This window comes from Musa acuminata, chromosome BXJ2-10, assembly GCF_036884655.1.
Source record: "Musa acuminata AAA Group cultivar baxijiao chromosome BXJ2-10, Cavendish_Baxijiao_AAA, whole genome shotgun sequence".
Lineage (NCBI taxonomy): Eukaryota > Viridiplantae > Streptophyta > Magnoliopsida > Zingiberales > Musaceae > Musa > Musa acuminata.
Genome location: NC_088347.1, coordinates 27422501 through 27447666, shown reverse-complemented (window position 1 = coordinate 27447666; position 25166 = coordinate 27422501). Strand labels below are relative to the sequence as shown.

The 25166-nt window shown below is 38.7% G+C and overlaps 4 protein-coding genes across 9 annotated transcripts; 2 read left to right on the top strand and 2 right to left on the bottom strand.

Moving 5' to 3' along the window:
• Positions 1-461: 461 nt before the first annotated feature.
• Positions 462-8644, top strand: LOC104001008 (peroxisome biogenesis protein 2). Of its 3 annotated transcripts, XM_065128916.1 has the most exons (10): positions 462-693; positions 801-914; positions 1007-1163; positions 2626-2762; positions 2864-2964; positions 4228-4345; positions 6394-6560; positions 7754-7928; positions 8142-8224; positions 8360-8644. In XM_065128916.1, exons 1-8 carry the CDS (start codon positions 538-540, stop codon positions 7902-7904), a joined length of 1101 nt encoding a protein of 366 aa, XP_064984988.1. In that variant the 5' UTR covers positions 462-537; the 3' UTR covers positions 7905-7928; positions 8142-8224; positions 8360-8644. The 3 variants fall into 3 exon arrangements, with proteins under 3 accessions (XP_064984988.1, XP_009421451.2, XP_064984989.1); XM_009423176.3 differs by having other exon boundaries at positions 7754-8224; XM_065128917.1 differs by having other exon boundaries at positions 570-708; positions 7754-8224.
• A 206-nt stretch (positions 8645-8850) lies between these two features.
• LOC104001007 (uncharacterized) lies at positions 8851-10649 on the bottom strand. The gene is made up of 4 exons (XM_009423175.3): positions 9821-10649; positions 9531-9602; positions 9228-9437; positions 8851-9081 (listed from the first exon to the last, which is right to left on the bottom strand). Exons 1-4 carry the CDS (start codon positions 10560-10562, stop codon positions 9014-9016), a joined length of 1092 nt encoding a protein of 363 aa, XP_009421450.2. The 5' UTR covers positions 10563-10649; the 3' UTR covers positions 8851-9013.
• Positions 10650-12377: 1728 nt separating this feature from the next.
• LOC135583527 (cyclin-dependent kinase F-1-like) lies at positions 12378-15971 on the top strand. Its single transcript, XM_065128914.1, has 2 exons — positions 12378-12954; positions 14857-15971. The coding sequence occupies exons 1-2, from the start codon at positions 12439-12441 to the stop codon at positions 15688-15690; spliced, it is 1350 nt and encodes a 449-aa protein (XP_064984986.1). The 5' UTR covers positions 12378-12438; the 3' UTR covers positions 15691-15971.
• Positions 15972-16136: 165 nt separating this feature from the next.
• LOC104001005 (probable plastidic glucose transporter 2) lies at positions 16137-22739 on the bottom strand. Of its 4 annotated transcripts, none has more exons than XM_009423171.2 (14): positions 22464-22739; positions 22269-22380; positions 22103-22170; positions 21878-22010; positions 21495-21594; positions 21277-21389; positions 21096-21189; positions 19547-19700; positions 19278-19421; positions 19125-19198; positions 18947-19035; positions 17504-17618; positions 17028-17211; positions 16137-16348 (listed from the first exon to the last, which is right to left on the bottom strand). In XM_009423171.2, the coding sequence occupies exons 1-13, from the start codon at positions 22543-22545 to the stop codon at positions 17029-17031; spliced, it is 1461 nt and encodes a 486-aa protein (XP_009421446.2). In that variant the 5' UTR covers positions 22546-22739; the 3' UTR covers positions 16137-16348; position 17028. The 4 variants fall into 4 exon arrangements, with proteins under 4 accessions (XP_009421446.2, XP_009421447.2, XP_009421448.2 ...); XM_009423172.3 differs by lacking the exon at positions 16137-16348 and adding an exon at positions 16477-16837; XM_009423173.3 differs by lacking the exon at positions 16137-16348 and having other exon boundaries at positions 17028-17168.
• Positions 22740-25166: the final 2427 nt, after the last annotated feature.

Here is a 25166-nt window from a genome sequence, read left to right as displayed (position 1 = left end):
CGTGAGAAAAAGGCTCCTACGTGTCCCATCTTTATGGTAATCGTATACTAAGGCGGTCCGAATCCAATGATTAGAACCGTTCGCGTGAGTCGGAGTTCGCCAAAGTTAATTGAAATCGGGCATTGGTAAACCACGGGAATCTTACTAATCCGCGATTGGGGATCCCGTCCAGATCGTACCAAGGATTGAAATCATCCAATCGGGTCCATCTCAATTGTCCTCCTTTTCTGAATTTAATCTATGCCGTCCATTTCTAGCACTTGAACCAACTGTTTGAATGGACGATGTTAGCACTGAGATACGGACTCATGAAAGGTCGAGATAGAAACGAAAGGAATCTAATTCTTCGTGTGTTTTGGAGAGGATCCTAACTTCTTTGCATGGCAGCTACCCCACCCACGTCACCGGAAGCAGAGTAGGGGGTCCAACATTCGATAAAATTACCAAATTGCTCTCCAGCATCTGACACCGTCCGCTTCCGTGACCTCTCGGTTGTTCTCGCCAGACTCGAGGAGAGAAGCGAAAGCGGCCGCGTCGATGCCTCTCGACCGAGCAACTCTAGCTTCCTCCGGTCGCTCTGTCGACTCATCGTCGCTGTCATTTCCGAGCTCGGATCCCCCGTCCGAGTACTCCTGGGTCGAGGAGTACCAACGATCGTACCCTAGATGGAAGTCCCTGCGAGATTCCTTTCAGGTTTTGCCCTTTTAGGTTCGATATGGTTATTTTGGTTCTTGATCATGTTAGAGAGTTTCAAAGTTCGAGCAAGATTGTTTGAAATCGGTGGATTTGTGGATGGGCAGCTGCCGATCCAGGTTACCACATCGCGGGTTAACCAGTTCGACGCGGCGCGCTTGGATGTGGAGATGTCCGCCATGTTGAAGGAGCAGCTTGTCAAAGTATTCTCCTTGATGAAGGTAACCCTGGGAATCTTGAATCTTGGATGCTGGTTGGTTTCGGTTCGAGCCTGGTTGGTAACCTTGGTGTTCTCTTCTTTTTCGGGAATTAGCCAGGGTTTTTATTTCAATACGAGCCAGAACTGGATGCTTTCCTTGAGTTTCTGATCTGGAGATTCTCTATCTGGGTAGATAAGCCCACCCCAGGGAATGCTCTCATGAACCTTAGGTACAGAGATGAGCGCGCTGTGCCCGTTGGAGGCAAAGCAGGTTCGTGTCCTCTTTCTTGTGTAAGTTCTCTATGTGTTGCACACCGTAGTGTATAACGAATATGTTTATTCCGCCCGGCTCTTAAGAGTTTCTGAAATCACATGAGTCTAGAGGATGACTTACTGGAAATCCATGAACTTATGGAATTAGCCAGGGATTTATCTTCTCAGAATGATTTAATTAAATCTTTGCAATTTTCCACTTGGTCTAGTCAGCATGACATACAGGTTTCAGGTATGCACCGAAGATGGCAACCACAATTGTCATAGACAAATTTCCACCTATTACCTGGACCATGTTCTGTGCTTGTATGCATGCAAGTGCATTTGTTAGTTCAAAGCTGACCGTGTGTTTTTCTCATAATACCCCTACACGTCACTTAATTTGAGCACTGTTTCCAAATGTAAGTTTTATTCATCATCTTCTGATTTTTGACTTAAGTATTCAAATCTTTGTAGAATGGCATTCTTGGAGTATGAAAGTAAGAAATACAAATGCAATGAATGTATAAGAATAAGAAAGTGACCATATAATTCTTTGGTGCCTTTGTTGAAGTTTTTTGTTTCTTGTTTCTGCAATATTCACTAGCATCAATCATCTACAACTAAAACTTAATGGAATAAAAGTTATATATGTTATTACCATGTTTATATATTTAAGGCAGGAATAAGCTGTTAGGTGCTGGTGTTAGGTTGAGGTTGCTGCAGTAGTTAATAGAAGTCACAGCACTGCAGAACAACATCACAAAGTTGATGAATGAATCAATGATGTTGATTGTCATGTTTGAAAATCAAATTTTGGTGGAGGCACCAAATTGCTTGTTCTTGTTATACATTGGTATGTTCAATTCTGATTGCAGAGGATATGGCTTAATGTTTGTTATATGTGGTAGAGGTGCAAGTTCAGAATTCATACTGCTCTGGTTATTTCTGTGCCTTAAACATTTCTCAGCAGTAATGGGAATTATCTATATGTGAGAAAGTAGTAATTCAAATTATTCAAAGATGCTTATAGTGCCTTTATTACACGTACTTGTGCCTGTTCCTAGTCCCCTTAGGATCTGATCTGAGGCTAATTCAAAGAGAAAAGAGAGTTAGCATTATAGTGAGAATTTACAAGTTTGACTAGGGTCTCTTGGCAACTTAGTTATCTCACATGATGGTTAGGGATGACAAAAGTTGTGTTGTTGTATTTGTGAAAATTTTCATGTCAATTCAGTTTTTTTATCTTATGTTCAATTTAGTTCAACAATATTTAACAATTAAATTATGTATATTTTTTAATGTGTTATTTCATGACAATTTTAGGTTAAGCATGTTTGAATGTGCTGATTTTGGATCTCTCATCGATTATGTCCCTTATCATGTTGGGGTTGAGTTGTGTTATCATATTTTATTTAACATTCACAACCCTAATGATGTTTATCCGAACTATTTCTGTTAATTATGTGATTACCTTTCAGTTAGAACTGGGCTTGAAGGACCTGGGCTTTCTGTTTCCCAAAAGATATGGTACTGCCTTACCACAGTTGGTGGTCAATATCTATGGTCCCGTGTGCAATCATTCTCAGCTTTTCGCAGATGGGGTGATTCTGAACAGGTTAGTTTTCCCAGTTCTGATGGTTTTTTTTTCCTTCATGTTTGTCAAGTTGCTTGTAGTTAGCTACTTATATATCTTATTTATATTATTCTATGATTTAGAGATCATTGGCACGCCAATCCTGGCTTTTGTTACAGCGCATCGAGGGATTATATAAAGCTGCCTCTTTCTGCAACTTACTTATATTTCTTTATTCTGGAAGGTAAGGTTTTACGGCTATTTTTTGTCAAGATCTTTCATATCTGCCTGAATCAACTAGGCTGCCCTTTATGCACATAATCTTAAATCTGGTGTGCCTGTAAAGTATGTTTGCAAATCTGGCACACTTGTTGCTGCTTGTATGAATTAGGTTTAAGAATTTTCTAAACAAGGTCATGGAAAAGGTAAAAGGAGTGATAACACTATATCTTACTTGGAAAATATAGAATGTATAATCATATAATTTAGTTCTAAACAATATTATTGGGTATGAATTTGAGTGACTGGTTTGGCAGCATGAATGAGTGTTTGACTTGGCAAGCCAAAAGAAAATAAAATACAAAGGTTACATACATGAAAAGAATACAAATTATGAACATAAATTAATGATTTAGAAAACATAGAAAGTTATTTTTTATACAATATTAAAATTAAAATTAAATTATTTGATATTTTCACATTTGTTTATTTAATGACATTAAGATGATGTTAGATAGGAGGTTTTTTTGCTGGAAAACCTACTAATACAGACTATACAACAAAAATGATAATAAAGCCTACAAGAAAGGGCTCACAACTACTAATGTAGCCAAGCCAGGCGGGTCATTCCACTTAGGCAGAGTATGACTTTTAGTAGTGGGAATCTGCTTAGCTCTAATGCACCTGCTTCATTATCTCCATGATTTGGAGGCTTTATGTGAATTATGATTCCTGATTCTGGAATTCATGGCTCATCTTTGGAATCATGATTCATATATCCCAAATCATAATCCATAATAGGAAGAATAACCACCACTTTAGCTCTCAACTCTTATAAAGTGGAGTTTAAAAAATTGTGACTTTCCATATATGTATTGAAATGCAAATAAAATGACTTACTTTTTTCTAAATCTTATCTGTTGTGACTATATATATGTATATATATATATATATATATATATATATATATATATATTAACAAGAGATGTACATATGAATACATAATCACACTTGAATCCATTACCTCACCTAGATCTGTATCTGGACCCTGTTAAGGCTACTTAAATACTACCATGGATGAGTCAAGCTGCATCCATGTTGAGGTTCATCCAGAATCTGCCTCGTTGTGCCTGATGAAGGCCTGGATATGCAAGTCAAATTTACACTGGTTTTAGACTAGGTTGCAACTTTTTTGTCTATTTCTTGTGTTTAAATTGATATGGGGTGCATACATGGCTTAAGTTTTGTCTTTACTAATTCTTCAAAATCTTGATATTTGGTGATACAGGTATAGAAGTATTATTGAAAGGGTTCTTAGAGCAAGGCTTGTGTATGGAAACCCCAATATGAATCGAGCAGTTAGTTTTGAATACATGAATCGACAATTAGTGTGGAACGAATTTTCGGTAAGTTTTTCCTGAAATAAGTTGAACGCCAATACTTTTCACATTGAGAGCTCTTTGTATCATTTAAGCATTTGTTTTGGCAGTTAGCATTGACTATCAAAATGCTTCTTTCCTGGACATAGCTCCTTTTGCTTGGTGACATATTAATGATGAATTTAGCATGTTTGGAGACCATGCAGAGCTCTCCTGGCATGAAACCAACAATTAGCTGATGCCATTTCTAGGTTGAAGTGACTGTAACTTATATCCCTTCTTTAGATTTTATGACACAGAAAATCTCTTCACATCCCTTCATTGCAATATTGTTAAAGATGGAGGCAAAGGAATGATCTCCCTCTACATCATGCATTTGCAATTTGCTTTGTCATTTCATCTGATTTTTTTCCAGTGTCACCTACTTTATGAATCATTATGAATAACAGAAACTCAAATGAGGCTTCTCCCTTTTCCAGCTTCATATTGAAAGTGTAACTGTTATTCATAACCAAAAGTAAATACGAGGAATCTGTTACGACTATTTTATGACATCCAAAGAGAGATGCAAGATTATTACAACGAGAAAAGAAATTCAAAATGAAATTGTTTCTTAAACCTACTAGGCAACCATATAGTTCTCATGCTAATGATAATATCTTCATTGGAACACCTAGTTTTATTACTCCGATATCATTGCTTCAAGCCACCATTTCTTTTCCCTTTCAAGGTAAATTCTAGCTGTCCCCTTTTGGCATTCCAATTTTTAAGATCACTAATGCACCATCAATCAGTTGGCAAAACTTCACTGTGTTGCTTGATAGACCATTTCTTGATTTATCTTGTTTATTTTGCATACTTCATGATTGTTTTACTTTTAGCATTCCATTCTTCATCCTATTCTCAGGTGGTAGATCTAGATACTACGTAAAATGCCATTGAGATTTTTTCTTGGCTGGAAAGTTGGTTCAGCATCCTTGGTTTGATCAAGCTCTCAGTAGCAATTGTTTTCTAGAAACAATGCAACAGTTTTTAAATAGGTGCTACCTTTGCCAATAAAGAAACAATTTACTAAACTTAGTTAAAATGTTAGAAGAAAATGAAAGGCTTGATAGATAAATGATAAATCATGTCCAGACAATGTGTAGATTCACAAGGCAATGTCAAGTGAGTGCATCCTTTTTTAGTAAAAGATGCAGTTTATTTTGAATCTATAGAGTTGAAAGCCAACTTAACCAACCAGAGAGATATGTGGAATGTGTACTAAGTAGAGGTATACTACAATTACTATGAAGCACAAACACTTATAAGCAGTTGAATAGGATAGGTTGTCTTTTAAGCTCAAGAAATATTTTCTTGTTCACATCCGCAAGTTGGGTCAAACTTACTTTTATGTGTTGGCTAGTCAGTTACTTGACTCTTTCAAGTATATTATTATAAGATGTGCAAGATATATATTTTTGCACGTCTGCTATTCGGATGCTTGATTGTTTAATTATACTCTTCTGCTATCAAATGATTTAACATAAGAAGTGGTCTTTCTGGTTTTTATGATTCTTGTGCTTGTGGACTTCCAGTATCTCACAATCTCTCGGCATTACAACATGAGTATCTTATTTTTTTAAGAATTTTCTTTTCCGGTATATTTCTCTAGTTCCATTTTTATCTCTTTTTCTGATCAGATACTTGGATAGGCCGCTGTATTATATTCTCATGTCCATATGTCAATGCATGTTTGATGTAGATGTAACGAGAATAGTTTATTGATTCCAGAAACAACTAAATTAATATTCAGTTATAAATGGAAGACTTAACTAAAACCCTTGGAAAGCATGTTTGATGGAAATTAAGATAATGTTAATCTTCTATATCCACTTGGTAGACATTTTGTGGTCTATACCATACAATGGAAGGTCCACAACTCCATGTTAACTATGCTCAATAGCTTGCAACATCATCACCAGTCTAGCTCATTGCTCTTACATCAGTGTTTCACCTGTGGTTTTCTTGATAGAACTTCATATAGCAAAATGAAAAGCACTTGGTAAGTATCTGAACTTACTAGTAATGTGCAGGAGATGTTGCTTTTGCTTCTTCCTCTTTTGAACTCATCTTCGGTCAAGAGATTTCTTCTTCCATTCTCAAAAAATAAGTCATCTGATTCTTCTGGTAATGACGCAGCGTGTCCCATATGTCAGTCAAATCCTACAATTCCTTTTCTGGCACTTCCTTGTCAACACAGGTATTTCTGTTTTCCTTTGGTAGAATTGCATTGCTTCGAGTAATAGTGATAATTAATTGGTTTGGGTGTCTACTTGTTGTTATTTCCTAGTTTCTTTCTACAACAAGATTCAGATAGATCCTGTGCATGATGCAAATATGATGCTGCCAAAGAAAAAAAGCAGTTCAATCAAAACTTTTTTCTTGTTCATAATGTATGCCTACATGGATTAGTCAAAGTAGACTAAAGATATCCACACATTAATAATCTGCAGATATCTGAGGCTGTTTGTTTAGATTCCACCTCTTTTTTCTTTGCCTTGTAGGATGAGTTGCTGACATAATTTTGCTCTATGGAACCTTGTTAATGTTAGATTGAGAAAGATGAGATGTGCGACAAACAAGTAATCTAATGAACACTGACAAACACTCTTTTGTTATAGGGAATTGAACTCTAGAACCTGTAGATTTAACTAGCTAGAGTTTTTGAGGTTGCAAAGGAGTGTTGTTGAGGATGTTCAAATCATTTAACATTGTTATATCATTTTTTGAATTAAATACAGGTGCCTAGAATGAATAGCAACCGCCACGGTGAGGAATGTTTGTCACAGTTTTTATATCACTACAAATTGGACTTGTAAAAGAAATATAGAGGTTTGAGCAATAGACGATAGTTAATATGTCATGCATTAATTACATTGACAGTAAATTTCGAGCAATGCAATCATTGGTTTTACAGTGTATTATATGTCATGAGTTCTTACATTGCCTCAAAATCTGTCACTTGGTAAGTAGAAGCTAGTTTTTTCTTCTCTTCCCAATATGGTGGCTCTGTAGATTATGCATAAACTTTCTTATATGGAAGCTTGTTGTATCTCAGTTCTTTTAGAGTCGAAATATGTAAGAGAGTTTTATAGGATACTTTTATACATACGATTTTAAACCACAATCAAATAACAAGGCTGTATGTATTTCAACTATTTGTTTTTAGTAAATTTGACTGCAGTGAATGGGATATGAGCAATGACTATATCAATAGGTTGACAAACAGTTGCGTTTTATAAAATCCTCAATTAGTCCTTTCTTATTTATGCTCTCTAAAGCTTTGTCAATAACATTGGGAGGTGGAACATATTAAACAAGATGCAGAATGCTTTCTAGTTGCATATAAAAAAGCTGATGAAGGTGTTTTTTTTTTTCTTTCTCCAATTGCAGATACTGCTATTATTGTCTCCGCACACGCTGCGCAGCAGCCAGCTCATATCATTGTGCTCGTTGCAATGCGGTGGTCGTTGCCATTCAACGGCATGGATCAAGTGAAACCAAACCATCTAATTTAGGCGACATCAGAGAATCTTCAAATTGACTTTACCCGACAGAAATGTCATTTGTATGTTCTGTGGCTGTATAAAATGCTTGGAGGAAAACATTCATTGACTTGAAAAATCTCACAAGAATGTAGTTAGAAATTATATTTGAAAAAGATTCAAAAGAGTTGTTCACACCATAAGGAAGTAACAATTTGATGCTGTCAGTCACTTGGTATTCGTCAAAAATAAATACCGAAACCTGAAATTTTAAGCTGCATTTGTGAAATGTCCAGGTTGGAAAGGATCGCTAACTTTGTCTCCCATGCAGCAGTGAAGCTAAAAACATGAGCTGCGGAGCACCTGCTTGAATTCACCGGTATGCATAGTTCACTTTGCTCGTTCTTGATCCATGTGTTTTTTTCTCTTAGCTTCTTTCTCGATTAACCTTTCAATTTCTCCTTCCAAGTCTATTTTGTTCTTCTGCTGAATGGTTTATCTTCTTGTTTCCCAGAACTTGCAGTAGTGCTCGTCTTCCTTGCCTGGGTGAGCTAGAAAAAGGAGGGCTTCCGTGGATGATGGTGCTTGTGAAATTATGACACATCAAACATGTACTAGTGTGGAAAGATAAAAGAACCAGGCCTCAGCAGAGGTCTAATCGTAGCTAATGGGACACTGGTTTCCAGTAATGGGAGACACATCAATTTGTTTTGTTACTGTAGACGATCAAAGTGTAGACGAAGACTGTCCTCGTGATCTTTTATTCAAGATCCTCGTCTTAGCATCTTCATGGAATCAATCCTTTTGAAGCTTGCTGCATATTTTTGCTAAAATATGATGAAAGGAAGATGATCGATCAAATCTCCTGTCAGCATTTTGTCCCTTATCGTGTTGAAACATGTGCAATCCGCAGTGTCTCCTGGTAATAACTTGAATCATCAAATTATAGCAAGAAATTTTTCTGGCAAATATTGGCAAATTAATGCGAAATCGCAGAGTACATAATTCTCAATAGAAACAAGATAGTGTGACCAGAACGCTGAGAATACAGCAACAGTTATGACAGTCTTTTGGATGATCAAAGACCAACAGAAACATGCCCCAATTTAAGGTGAAAGCTACAAGAACAGAGGAAAACATTTTACTGCAACACGAGTCTCCTTATGTCTCATCTGTGCATAGGCGACATCCTGGGAGGAGTTTTCGCTTGTTGAAGAGCAAGGTTACCCATCCAACCTGCCAACAAAGCACAACCAGCACCGGTGACTACCTCGCCATAGAAAGTGGGCAAGAGAAACGAGTGCAAGTATGTGAGTCTATTCTTCCTCCCTGCTTCTAATTAATTTCCTTTACGAGGAGATCAGTTGACGGAAGTAATTTACCTACAGAAGGATCATATCCTCTGTGTTGGAGCTCTCTGTACTCTTGGCAGAGGGCGCAGCATGGACAGAAGATATGGAGAATCCAATCCTCTCCGGGAGCTTCAACCAGGTTGTACATTTGCCTCAGCCTCGATCGATAAGGCGTGCCAACAATAGCACAGGAGAGAATTGGCAGGAGCAGAGCATACATGAGACTCCCCAGAGTGCAAGCTACACAGCCATTTCATCACCAGGGTCAGATTATTCTCATCATGAACCAACTAATTTGGGGTGACGCAAAGAAGTGAAGTTGTGTCTGCTTACATGTTTGTCCCTGATCCAAAATCTCAGCGATCTGACCGAAGGTGACGCAGGGGAAGAAGGCCGTCATGACCGCTGCAAGGAGAAGACCACCGTTAAACGTCGACAAACAAATTCTTGCATGTATGAACTAAGCAAACAGACTACTCGTTCACGATCTTTGCTTCAGTTCTGGGCAGCGAAGATGCAGTTGTCTCTTATGAAGGAAGACATGCAAAGGGGTTGACTAATCATGAGTTCATGGCTTAAAGCGTCGCGGAGATGTTTTTGTAGATCATGCAACGAAGTCTTACTGTTTGTTGAATCCCCTTCGCAATCGAATAGTCCCGTTGACCATGGATTCCCGTAGGCAATCGGAGAAGGCGCAGGAAGCGGCTGCGGCCTCGGCTGGGGGAGTTGCGCTTGTGAACCATGAACGACACGAGGGGGACGCGGCTGCGTCGGAGGGAACACAACCGTCGGCGGGTACCCGTTCACTGGTCCAACCGGGCGACCTGTCGCCGGAGGAGGAACCATCACCGTCTCAGGATACTCCTCCACCGATCCGCCGGAGTGGTCTGGTGGCCGCGGAGGATACATCACAGTCTCAGGGTACTCCTCCACCGATCCACCGGGTGCCGGAGGAGGAAACATCACCGTCTCAGGATACTCGTCCACCGAACCGCCGGCGTGGCCTGGTGCTCGTGGAGGAAACATCACCGTCTCAGGGTACTCCTCCACCGATCCGCCGGGTGCCGGAGGAGGAAACATCACCGTCTCAGGATACTCATCCACCGAGCCACCGGGGCGGCCTTGCGCCGTAGGCTGAAACATCAGTTCATGAGGGTACTCATCCACCGGTCTACCACGACGGCCGGGCTTATCCGCCGCCGACGAGCGTTTCGTGGGCCCAAGGCCCGCCGCCTGCGGCGGGGGAAACATCACCGTCTGTGGATTCTCCCCATCGTCGTCCCCGGCCGGCGGTCCACCACCGCGGTAGCCCGCGGGTTCCTCGCTGGCCGTCGGTCGGTTGGCGTTGGTCTTGCTTCTCCCCATTGCAGCTGGCAAACTGGTTTCTGACCCCGTCCTCAATCACTCACTCATATATCCCGCGGAAGAGGCTCTGCAAGCAATCCATAATATCTTCTACTCACTGGCAAATGGTTTGAACATGTCAGAAGCCAAATCATTCTCCAAAGTCAAACACGAAACTGTACTGATCGATCGCCGCAATGGGATGCTTCCAAGGAGGGTGTGCTAAAGTTGACTAACACGGTATCAAGTTGCACCTTCAACGATTAAGACATGAACCGAGGAATCGCCAGAACAACAGCAGCACTAAAAGTCATGTTGACTATGATAGTTTATGGGATACAACCCGAGCTGTCCCACAGGAAAATGCTGGGCAATGGATTCGGTTGACTCTGACTTCGATAGCTTAAAATTTCCGGGTCAACGCAACCTTTCTTCATCTCTCAAGTAAATTGCACTAAACAAGCTGCAAATTGCTGCGATATATGTGTAGTATATGTCCCGTCAATGCCACTATCCATCTTCCACCCAAAGATTGCCATTGTTGCATGCATTACAAGTCTTCTGCCACCCCCAAATGAGCTGTCAATGACCGAGTATGTCTTAGCAAATTTAAAGAGATAAGAAGAGGATACCATTGACGATCGACAATCCACTTGCAGGTGTATATGATAAATTAAGGCATGAAATGCAACACAATAATAAACTATGTAGAAATTTGCAGAACAGCTTATGGTTGAAAGGAAGAACTGAGAACATGGGGGAGCACTGCATCCAAACGATGGAGGTTTACTAGATCAGATGATTGAGGTGATACCGGTGCCTTGTGGTCAACTCAGACTTGTTCATTTCCACGTCGAGGAAGGATGTCAATGGATAGAACATGCAAGTGTCTGCTCTAAGAACAAAGTGGTGTCCCCAAAGTCTCCACGCGCGTTTGACATTGTTAAAGCACAGGACCTTTGAATCCGAGGGCATGGTGATCTTGGCCAGGTCAGTGACATTCGATGAAAGCAGAGTCTGATGAAAGAACAGAGAAGGCAATTGCAGGGGAAGAGTTGCAGTGTCTGCCTGTGGATTGCCTGAGACCTTTCTTCGGCTCTTCATCACTTGCAATTACTCAATTCTTTACAGAATGTTTGACTTATGTGGCAGGAAAATAAAAATAAAGAAAAGGAAAGAAAGATCAAAAAATTATTCATGCTTGATTGAGGAAGAAAACACAAGAAGATGCTTTTTATCATCTTATTTTCTCTCCAATTATACTGCTTCCATAGAGAGAGAAACCTTTGGTTAGCTAAAAGTCAAAAACATCAGACGTTGTTTTCTTTGACTTTGGTGGGGAATCAAACAAAACACAGGAATTCCATAGCACAGGGAGCAGAGAAAATGAACCTGAAGGGATGAAGAATCACCAATGTAAAGAAGATAAGAAATAATAGCATGAAATCACCAATGAAAATTGCCTGATGTATCAAAATGTGAAGTAAATAATATTGATTGAAAGGAGACACTTCAAAGCACCACAATAACAAAATTTTACATCACAAACAACATTGAAGAAGTTTTTAATTAATTACTAACAATGGTTTTAATTTTGGAGAGTTTATAAAAGAGCAGCAATTTATGTTTTATAAATTCAAAAAAAGTGCATTTTTTCATTCAAAAATCGTTTTTTTATTCATTAAAAATATAATAATAAAATTGAATAAACATATGAGCTATTTTTTATTTTTATTTAAATCGCTATTTTAATGATAAATAAGTGAAAAAACAGAGGTCCGCAAAAAAAGAAAAAACTATTATTGGAATATGAATTCTTATAATTTTCTCTTCGATCTCATCCTCTTGGATTACTCTTTCCCTCCGCCATTGACCGAACGCAACCAAGAGACGCTCCATGGATTCCTCTCCGCCGCCGCAGATGCCGTCGCAGACTTCGTCTCGGAGCTGGAGCATCTACGGCCGCGGCGAGATCATAGAGCGGTACGAGATCCTCGGCCGGATCGGCTCCGGCGCCTACGCCGACGTATACCGCGGACGCCGCCGATCCGACGGCCTGGTCGTCGCCCTAAAGGAGATACATGATTACCAGAGCTCCTTCCGCGAGATCGAGGCCCTCCAGGCCCTCCGCGGCGCCCCCAACGTGGTCGACCTCATCGAGTACTTCTGGAACGAGGACGAAGAGGACGCCGTGCTCGTGCTGGAATTCCTGCCCGCCGACCTAGGCGCCGTCATCCTGGAGGCGAAGAGGGGTGGCGCGGGGATCGCCATCGGCGAGGTGAAGCAGTGGATGCTCCAGATTCTGCGGGGGGTCGAGGCCTGCCACCGGAGCTCGGTGGTGCATCGCGACCTCAAGCCGTCGAACTTGTTGATCTCGGCCGATGGGGTTCTAAAGCTTGCGGATTTCGGACAGGTATCAATCAGAGCTCATCATCATCTGCTTTCTTCATTCTCAGATTGGTAGGGGGATCCAAGCTAGGATTGGGTCAGATCGGTTGATCGGCCAGATTAGGTTGATCGATTGGAATCAGAAGAGATTGACCGAATAATTGTTTGGATAAGATAAGATTAGCTTGAACATCTCTGATAAGAACCAATTATGGTTGTTAGGAATTCAATATGAACAGATTGGAGTTGGATGAAACTAGTGGTTCTTGGCCAACTCCAACAGAGACTTGGTTGAGTATGTACCTTTGTGTCTGAGTTTGATCTGTCTTCTACTCTTTCAGGTGCTTGAATGTTGCACCCAGTCGCTCCAAATCTGGATCGGCTAACCCCAGACCTTTGCATATCATATAAAATAAGATTTGATGACTAACAAGATTAGACAAATAGTAAAAAACTTTAGAGAATCTAAAAGTGTCATTTGACCTATGAAATAATTGATGATGGAATAAAGGGGTTGGTAAATTGTGAAGTTTTCTGTAATGAAATTTGGACTTAATATTAAATGGTTAGGAAAAGGTGAAATTTAAGGCATAAGATACTGGTTACGATATGTCTCCAAAGATGGCCAGGAAGAACATGTGGAACTATTTCAGGAAGAAAGGAAGACTGGAGATTAAATGGATCTATATAACATCAAAGATGATGAAGGTTTGCATGAAAGATATACTACTACTGAGATTAGAAAATAGATATATATTCACCGATATTTGATGAAAGCGTATAAGCAATTAGTGCAAATTGGTCAGAAAATATTGGTTTATGGTGGAGAAACTACTATAAGTGAGATTAAGCCAGAAAAAAGATGAAACTTCAGGATCTTGTGGTATATGTTGAGGCATTGAAGTGATCAGTAGAAAATTTATTTGAAAGACTCGGTAAGTTAAAAAAAAAAAAAAATTAGAGGAAGTAGTTGTATTTGTAGGAAAATCACTTTTATATAAAGAGGAAGATTCTCAAACTTGGAGATGTTGTGGAATTGAACTTGTGGATTAAAACTATGGGAGAGAATGGATTTAACTCAATATATGAAAAATTGTATTTAACATGTATTTTTTAAGAATTTTTAAATTTGTATTTTTTGAAGTCTGAATGCAGAGGATATTTACTTCCGATAAGCAATGTAGAAGCTTGGAAAGAACTATAAAGATATACACATGATTTAGAGTTCCCATATGAAAGGTTTCGTTGTGATGTAAGGTTGTGAGTACTAACAACAAAGGGCATTAGCTTCATGGAATGAGAAACATACATTTAAACCAATAATGCAGTTATTTTTTTTGCTTAAAATGCTGTGACTCCTGATACTTAAACTCACTAGATAACAAATAATGTATACATGTACTTTAATAATTATATATATATATATATATATATATATATATATATATATATATATATATATATACTTTACTGAATATATTCTGAAAAGCATATTGGCTCTGCATTGTAGTTTAAACATATAATATTTTACATAATCTTTCTCTTGTGGTATCTCAAAGAAGCTTTTTGTGGGTGTGTTATCAGTTAGTTCTGAATTACAAAATGTATTTTGTACATGTTGGAATTTTAGTAATCTTTCTCTTAAATGAATTAATTTTATTGTCACTTTTGGTGTGTACAATGTTCTTGACATTTTGCTTTGTTATGAAATAATAATATACACAGTTACATCTATGAGAAACTGAAGCATTCAGAAAAATATACCGTGTCAGCTTAGACAGTAAATGTATTTGCAGTTAGCTCCTTTTCTTGTTATTATCTTTGCTTTTCCTTTGTTACTTGAATTATACTTTTGCTACCTGTAGATATTGTATTCGATATATGAACAGATTTCTGTCAGTGATTGTTGAATCTATGTTTTTGGCAGTCGATGATGCTTCAGGAAACTAGATTGACATCCCTTGATATCAATCCAGAGAACGAGACATGGATTCAGCAACAACCTACAATTCAACACGAGGGGAATGTATCATGGCCCGAGGATCCAAGACCCGAGAACCAGAATATCCCAGGTCCTCGGCATGTCAACGAAGATGACTACATGAAGGATTTGTATGGCATGAGAGCAAAGAATATGATGTACGACAGCGATAAGGATATGAGTTTGCAAGACGGCGATACATCTTGTCTGGCCACCTGCAGTACAGGTGACATCGAGGTAGATCCCCTCAAGGGCTCTTATACGTATGATGAGGCACAAGATGATTTAGTAGATGAATCTGGTGCTCTGACTTCATGTGTTGGAACAAGGTGTTTTAGAGCTCCTGAGCTACTCTACGGGTCGACAAGTTACGGACAAGAGGTCGACCTCTGGTCGCTAGGCTGTGTTTTTGCAGAGCTTCTCAGTTTAGATCCTCTATTTCCAGGGACGTCAGACATAGATCAACTGAGTAAAATCATCAGCGTATTGGGTGACCTGACAGAAGAAACCTGGTCAGGTTGCTTAGACTTGCCTGATTATAACAAGATCTCCTTCGGGAAGGTTGATAGCCCGATTGGCTTGGAAGCATGCCTTCCCGACAGGTCTGCTGCTGAAGTTGATCTTGTGAGGAGGCTGCTCAGCTACAATCCTGCTGCTCGAGCTATGGCGGCCGAGCTGCTCCATGATAGCTACTTTGCCGAAGAACCTCTGCCTGTGCCTGCGAGTGAGCTGAAGATTCCAACCAAAGAAGATAACAACGAGAGTTCTCCAGGGGAATGAATTTGGCAACGACTATTGTGTCGGCCGTCAAAGTCATTCATAGTGAGTCCCCAGCAACGACCTTATATGTGATTAGTTTCTACCGCGCTATTAAGGATTTATAGGCCTATCACCAAACAGACGGTGAAGTTTAGGCTATGTTAACGATGACAATAACCAAACAGACGGTGCCACACCGGTGGCACTTGTCATTCAAAACATAAATCGACAGATTTGGTTCTGTAGTGCAACATTTTGTCCAAGTTATCAAATGAAACTGAGTAATTACACTTTTTTGTGCATCCTTATTATTAAAGCCTTTTCGCTGATCCTTTCTAATTCGGATAGATAGAGAAATAAGAATAAATGCTCCAGGCATGTGGTGTTGTAGCTGATCCAAAGTAAATGCGTATGACGTTCATCGACTCAATTATCAGTGCGTTTAAATCGTAATGCTAACTCAGCAATCAAGAAATGCACTCGGTCCGTTTTAACATTGGCAGGTAACAAATGAAATCAAAGCACTTGGAAAGGTACACCACATAGTATTCTATAATAAATAAATGTTACCTTTACAATGAAATTGAACTGTCCGGCATAAATATATTACACCTCTCAGAAGCCGAATAATTGCCTAGTCGTCGAGGACGAGAGTCCACACGCATTTCATTGTTACCACCTGCAAAAGTAGAGAGGCAGGATTTTATTTACAGATCACATATGATAGCTCCTAAAGCACGCACTGAATACCCTAAAAAAAAGGAATCACCTGTGTAAGGTGCAAGGCATTCAAAGTCATTCAACAAATTCAATCAACTCGATGGCATTTATTTGATCATAGATTACTTCTAAAAATCAGTGACATACTCTTCCGTTTTTAGTCCAAAAACAAATTCTTAATGGCAAGATATAACTGTAGTTTTACATCCCATATGCAGTTCAAAGATCCAACCCCTAGGATAAATAACAAGCCAAGCACTGTTACATTCAGTTTATGTGCTCAAACAGCAGCCAGTCTGTGACCCGAAACAGTTCATGTGCTCAAAAGTTTGTCAAACGTGGTAAGCATATGGATAAGTGATACAACTCCCATGAATAGAGAGTTTCCGAAACCACCTTGCAGTTGCAATTCCGCAACTAGACTGTCCAGTCGATTCAACTATCCACTCTTTCATGGAGTAAGGTGTGAAATCGATAATAATAGTTTCAAGAAAATAAAACCACCAAGTCAGATTGACAAAAACTCATTTTAGAACGAGGCTGATTAATATCATGGATGAGAAGCAGAATTTAGTTTGTCCCAGTGTATTTTATTAATCACCATGATTGTAGCAAACACTAGCTGGAAAATATCATACCTTATACAGCTGACAGGAGTGAGATTTCAATTTCTTGGAGACTCTTGCCTTTGGTCTCAATTACATTCTTCCCCACAAAGATTGCTGCCGTCAGACAGAAGGATGCAAACATCGAGTACAACATCTTTGCTCCTAATTGCTCTAGCAACCGTAAAAAGAGCAAACCAACAAAGAAGTTTACAACCTGAAATCTCAAAACAACAACAAATATTGCTTAACTATAAACATCCAGCAAGTGTAAAAATTAACGGTTACAGGAATGACCAGCCAACTTTAGCCAGAACAAAGCCTTTTTCATATCTATACATATCATCAATGAGCTAGCCAAGGATAATGAAACAAATGTGAAGTATTATATTGTTAACAAAACACACTATGTTTTTATGATTGGCCATGTTATTTTCCATTAAATCAGCTTGACATAAACTTTCTTTCATGGCATGTCATGTGAGAGCGACAAAAATTATAGACATTACCCAATGGACAGACATGCACAAAGCCATAGCCTTTGCACGAATCTTGTTGGGAAAAATCTCAGGTAAAAGTAGACCAGGAACTGGGCCGGCTCCCAAAGCAAATGCTAGGACAAATCTGCAAAAGTCAAGTCATTTTATGATTTCAAATAAACTACTAATAAATTTAACTTCCTTAGCTTGAGGGCTCGATGTCAAGCCTAACTTGTCACATAATACAGAAGCAACTTACGAGGAAAATAAGCCAGAATTTACAGCTTTAGGTAGGTAATTAAGACAACCTATCAAGTTCTAAAACACCAAGTGTCACGACCCGAGTCTGATGAACTAACTAGCCAATAACTCCATTTTGATCCTTCAACCACGGACCAAAATGGAGTTATTAGCCAATTAGCTCATCAGACTCGGGTCGTGACATTTGGTACCAGAGCCGACCTAGCATTTGGGCAGGGTGAGAAGACTCGAGTAGGAAAGAGCTACCCATGGATAGAGTCAGAAAACTCATCACGGCGTGGAGCCACCACTGAGTTAAACCTCACATGCATTGTGCTAGGGGTCGATCTAGGCTATGTTGGGTCTTGACAAGGACGTCAAGCTAATTGAGTGGGGTAGAGTGTGACACCCCACTTAGTCCCACATCGGAAGTGGGCAATGACTATGATTGGCTTATATGGGCTTAATGAGTGTACTACGATAACTCCCGCTTAAACATTTTGGTCTGTGGTTGAAGGACCAAAATAAAGTTATTGGCCAGTTGGCTCATCAGACTCGGGTCCTGACACCAAGCAACACAGATATTGTGAACAGTGAGAAAGAGTAAGAAATATACACAATTCTGATGTACAATGCCTTCCTTATCACAAACAGGCAGCTCATCTTGCTGCTAATAACCCAGCCTTTCATGACAGGTCAAATCAAATGGAAGCAGTAGGCAACCACATGATTACAAATATGCTCAACAATGATCTACAACATAGAAATTGTCTGTACTGATCAAGCTGGGCATGATTGACATCTTTAAATAATTTGAATGTGGTGCCTAAATTGCTGATGGCTTATCTGACTGGGTGTCATTGTGCCTGTTAGTGTCACAATGTGTTGTCTTTGATCCTTGAGTTATGCCCAGACCAACCTGATATGAGTTGCAGAACATCTAGATTGATGGTAAGAATATTTCTTCCGCTTTCTTCCCAAGAAAGATGCAAGTCCACTCTTTCTCACTTCCTTACAATGTTCATTAAAACCACAAGACAACTAGAATATATGAGCTACTGCAGTTGCTATTAGTCATTAAAAAAAGGCCATCTTATTGTGTCAATTTGGATCCCAAAGTGTATCGGATTAGATTATACAACCCAAAAGTTGTGCTTGGCTTCATACTTGTTTAATCCAACAAAAGAATCAAGGTAAGAAAAAAATGCATCGAGAATATTTTGTAGTACTCACAACAGCATTCCACCAACGGAGAGATACACATGCCAAGAATCTTGGTGGTGAAGGGTTGTTGCAACAACCTGAAGACCCATTGATGCTGCCTGAATCAGCAACAAACACAACTAAGAACTGCATACATATCCACCCAAATTCACAACACAAGTTTTATACATAAGGATTGCTGGCTTACCATTCCCAGAAAACTTCCTAGAAGAAGAATCTTCCTTCCTAGTTTGTCCATCAAAAGCATTGCGATAATTGAGCCTGTCAGGCAATAAGGATAATAAGCTTCTTGTTACCAAGTCATGATAATTCCAGTAATAGTAAAGCTCATTCATCTAACCTGATAAATTTGCGAATCCCACACATACATTAGCAATTTCTGATGGCACCCCTGCACTTCTAAACACGGCAGAAGAGAAATAGAACACAGCATTTATGCCTGACAACTGTTGTAAAGCAAAAAGCATCGTTCCAATAAAAACAACTGTAGCAGGAAAAAGAGGGAAATGCAATGAACAAATAGATATACATATAAATATATTATTCAATATAAGAACAATGGGAACAAGTCAACAAAGATTTATGAAGCATTTGTGCATGCAATGGAACCTCTGAAATGCCGGCCGTAAAATAGTTCAGAATATTTTATGCTTTCACTATCGTCCCCTCTGTCTGACCGGGATAGTTCTGCCATTGCTGACTTGACATGAGATCCTCCCAAGAGCCTTTCAAACTCAACTTCTGCTTCACCAATTCTTCCACGCTGTAGAAGACCAACAATCAGCCATAAGTACTATCATAAACAAATATCATTTTGCAAATTTTAATGTAGTTTCACATCGAATATAGAAATTCAAAACAAAATTCTTAAAACATCATTTTCTTTCCTCAAGAGGAACCAAGTTTAAGAGCTTCCAACATTCTAAAATAGCTTGATGATCCCTAACAGTGGAACTTACCGAGTGGTAACATAGCAGACAAGCACCTGGGTGGTAGACCAAATGGCAAAAATAAAAGAATCTTACGATCAAATCCTCAGTTCTATCATCTCAAAATCAATCCTTAAGTGTTGATGACTATCATAATTGGATATAAATATGACGTTAAATGGCCTATCAATGAAATTTTTTTTTTTTTTAGAAAATTCTAACATATACATCAAAAAGCGGCCTGATGCAGGAGCTTCTACCAATGGAGGGTTTTGGAAGATCGATGTACACAATCTAAAAATAATAAAAATAACATATCTAATGTATTTAATATATGAAATAGAAAAAACAGATTTAATTACACAAAAAAATTAAAACAAGTTGAATTTTGTATGCAGTCATTAAGCAATATTTGGATCGGGATTATTCAATTGGATCATTACTTGAAATGGTCTTACATAATTATTTTTTTTTCATGCATTAACATTTTTTACACCATTCATTTATGTTGATTTGACCAGCAATATTTGGAAAAACCAAAGTATGTTTTCATCGTTCAATTTTTTTGAAATAGTTTCCATTTCAATTATGATAACAGGGGAATAACTAAGGTAAGGGTAATCTTGTTCACAGATCTTATTTAACTATAGAGATAGTAGGAATAGGCAATTATATTACCCAACTCTTCTTGTTAGGAAAGTTAATACGGAGCCAAGTTTTAAATTAGTCCATATCTCAGTTCGAATATACCTGTCTTTTTCCTCAAATCTAACATGAATTTAAAGATTTCTTGAGACTGTACCTATTTTTTACTCTTCAAAATACTAAATCAACTGATTTACAAGTTTATTTATCTAATATTTAATATTATGATATCAGAAGATACATATTTCTGTACTTCTCAAAATTTCAATACAACTTCAAAGATGATTGACAAACATTCCTTTGAACCTACATGTCATAGATTTGATAATCTGTTTTTTATGCTTCAACATTTTGTTCTATGTTACTCTATTATATTGATCTACATGGAGATAAACTTAAATGAGCCATCAACCAAAACTTGTGTTACCCTTGTCAATGATTTTCAAATCATTTGTAATGTCAAGATTGCCAATATTTTCCAAACCATCATTTGCAAGGGCATAAGAACCTATGAAGCTGAAAAAGATCAAGTATATCAGATTAAGAGGGTGGACAAGTGGAGAAGCAGAGATAAAGAAGATGACCTTATAAAGCCAATGAGGACTTTCAGCACAGAATTCCATACAGAGAGCAAGCAAAGCAGCAGGAACAGCAGAAACCCAAAAGCACACTCGCCACCTGCAACCATGAGTTTTGTCTGTAATTGTTTGGGAAAAGGCAATCAAAGAATATATGAATAAGAGTTTCTTAAATCTGATAAGTTACCATCCCACCACTTCCTTGACTGGAATGCCAATAAAAAGGGCTGCTATCAGCCCGAGGCATGTTGCAATCTGGATAAAACTACCATAAGTACCTCTCACCATAGGAGGAGAAACCTAACCATATGAGCAAGTTGGGACAATAAAGAGAGTCAGATACAAAATATGAAGTAAATGTGGATGTTGAACAAACAAATTATCCAAAATATACATTCTGCATACCTCTGTCACATAAAGCGATGCTACAGTCGGTCCTAGACCCATCCCTGTTCCCACAAGAAATCTGCCAAAAAGCATGCCTTCCAAACTTCTACTCGATGCACTGCAGATGCATGCCACGAAATGCACTTAAAAAGCGGCAAATATCAAGTAGTGACTTCTTGTGCTCAAGAAAATAAAACATTCCTTATCATTTTGATTAGTAGCTTGAAATCAGACTAAATCCAGTACTTGTTTCTAGCTATGCAGAGAGCACGTTACTTGTTTCTCACACACAGATGAAAGAACATCTGGAAAGTGCAATGGGACTAAACTGATACCAGAGGACAGATGGTTGAATGGAAAATGAGGAGGAATTCCTGATGGAATCTTCGATCTTGTATTACCTCAAAAAAGCCCCAAGAATCATGGGCAACGCGGTCAACTGGAAGGCCCTGCGCCGCCCTATTCCATCGGAGATCCACCCACTAAACAAGCACCCAATGAGCGCGCCTCCCAAACACATGCTCACCACAAAACCTATATCAGATCGACAACAGTCACTGCCACCATAGCAAAATGAACACAGGAGAAGTAGTATAACACGAAACCGCAGATGCTGTGGAAATTACCTTCCGCCAGCGTGTTCCCGGCGAATCCAAGATCCATCGAGATGCTCTCCAGCGGCTCATTCACAACCCTTCAATCCAAACGATCCACACAGAGACCACAACTTCATACAACCCCTCGCATCCCCATAGATCCCAAACAAATACAATAACAAACCACAGCACTCACCCAAGATGGTACCCGAACAGGAAGGAGGATACGGTCGCGACGCAAACGTGAGGCAAAGACAGCTTCCAGGAAGGATTGCCACTGTTCTGATCCACCACACTCACCAACGCAGCTAATGCCACAACCCGAACGTAAATCCACAGGACAACCGAGAAAACGAGACAAAATCGAAGAAGAAAAAAGAAGAGCAACCACCTGATGCATCGTCCCCTCGATCGAGGTCGTCAGCGAGGTCCCTGGAAGGCATCCTCTTGTAGACGGTCGAATTAAGGTTCATCGCCGATCGGCTTCAGATCCCCCGTTCTCCAGCGCTTATTCTTGGAGATCAAGCAATCAAGATCGCATCAATCATTACAAGACAGATGAATCGAAGTGACTCGAATCGCATCCAGCTCGAGAGATACAGAGGTAACAGATTGGCCTTCGATCCCTCTACGTTCTTTTGTGGTTAAAAAAGAAAGGGTTTGGCGACACCTTAAAGCCAACATATAGATCTGGTACGCTTATTTATTGGCCGCTGTAACGGACACCCCCAAAACCGTTATAATAAAGTTTATAACGTTCCGTTAAGCATCAAGTTTCTGGTTTACAAGTATTCTTCGCACTTCTAGAAAAGGCGGGAGAGAGGTAGAAGGGTCGTAACGGCCGTTATTTTCCTTGCGTTAAAAGGCGTGCGTAACGTAAGGCAACGTGGGCGACCGACAGCGTGACCTGCGCCTTCCGCCGCGCGCCGCGAGGCGTGTGGACGAGGCGACGTCACTGAGGTCGCCTGCGGCGTCCACAGCCGGACGCGTGTAAAAGGCCGGCAAAGTGGTTTGTCGCATAGTGGACGCGGCGGGGACGGTGGGACTCGTGAATGACTAGTTTAATTAACCTACTCCACCGCTGTTCGAGTTCGGTGTTCTTACTGTTGCCTTTGTTCTAGGCCTTGTGGATTATATTGTGAAATTTCGAACTCTTAAAATTTTATAAATAAATTTAATATATTTTTTTATAATTAATTTAATATTTAAAATATAAAATATTTAAAATATTTTAAGATATAAATTAATATTTAAAATATAAAATAGTATAATTAAATATTTAAAAATATATTATAATTAATATTTTAAAAAATATATTATAATTAAATTAATATTTAAAAATAGTTAAGATATAAAAATATATTAAATGAGCTTTTGAACTCTGATTTTGGTAAATTAGTCTGTTATACCATCAAACTAATATTTAAGATATATTAAATAAAATTTTAAATAGTCATCAAAATACTTACATTGCAGTGGTCAAAAAAGACGAAAAGTGTTAGGTAGACATGAACTAACTTTTTATCATTACGTTTGAATTAAAGTTAAATAGAAATGAAAAAACTATAAAATACGCTTATGTTGATTATCCCAAATATTAAGAAACGAGAATCCAAATATACCATTGGCATTCTGAATCTCTGTGAAACTGGAAAATTAAATAAATTTTATATCAGAACCAAAGCTTAGGTGTGATGAAGTTCATTCTAAATAACTGATGAGAATAGGGAAACACCTCAAAGCAGGAAAATTAGATGCTATTGAAGATTCAGATGCTTCATTTTGATAATCAGGATTTCGCACTTACGGAGGATAGGATCCCAGAGGCCATGTTTGTGGCGTAAATACAAGTGCAAACCTCTCAGATCTCTGAGGAAATACAGCTCAAGCTCTCTGATGGAGGAAAATTAGAAATAATATCAGAGAATATAGAACAATGGAATCATAGTTTGACAATAATTTTATCAAAAAATTAATTGGTTCAATTAGCACTTTATTTCTGAAATGTACCAATAATTGAAAAATCATACAGCAAAAATAACAATCGAAACTGTAAGGCCGTTGAAGAAATACAACTCTCAGCATTCAGTAAAAGATAGTAAACGAGAAAATATCTTAAACTTAGAACCTTCTTCTTTATTTCAACTCTCAGTTTCCTCTTCAACTTGGTAGATTTATTTCAACTCTAACAGTGAAGATAACTGCAACAACCTCTTAGCATAACATATAACTAATCTCTTCTCCAAAAAAAATCACTGCAACCAGTTTGCAAAATGTTTTATCTCATCCGAAAAGATAAAGATCTCCAGAGTTCAACTAACAACTGGTTCCTTGATCTTACCATAGAGCAACAGGTCCACAAGTGGTACTTGGCAAGCAACAAATAAGCTTGTAAAGAGAGGATCTGGGATCTCGAATAGAGCGACCAAAGTATGCTTTAATAGTTTGATGACATCGAAAACATTGTCCAACATCCAAAATTTTTCCAAAAATTAAGCCTAAATAAAAAAGCAATCTAAAAGCACAATAGAATGCATAATATGCAGCGAAGAAACTGTAATCTCTATCGAAATGATGCTACAAAAGCACAGATAAATTTTCTGAGAATAGGCTGAGAGTTTGAATATTATTATGAGAGTTGAACTAAAGATTAAGCCTTAAGCCTCAAAGTGATTCAGTGCATAAGTTGCAAATTTAATTCAGTTCAATGTTGCTAATATTAGCAAAAGCAACACTGGCACTCTGTTTAAAATATTTCGTGACAGAGGATGTAGATCAAGAGGATTTGAGATATGAGCGAATAAAAAAACCTCCAGATTCGAAGAGAGAACAAATAAATCCAATGTTTTATTATCTTTTAGTTCATTAACTGACCTACAAAGAAGCAAATCATAAAATGGCACACTGATACATGACAAACAAGCACAAATCTAATGTCCCTTTCTTCTTTAAAAAAATCACATCTTGTTTTTGAGGAAATGTTCAGGCCTAAGAAGATAATCATGAGGAAAAAGCCTTAGAAAATTCATTCATGTAAGTCACAATATAGCTTTCAAGATCATAAGTTAAAAGCCCCACTTTGCCACATTCCCAC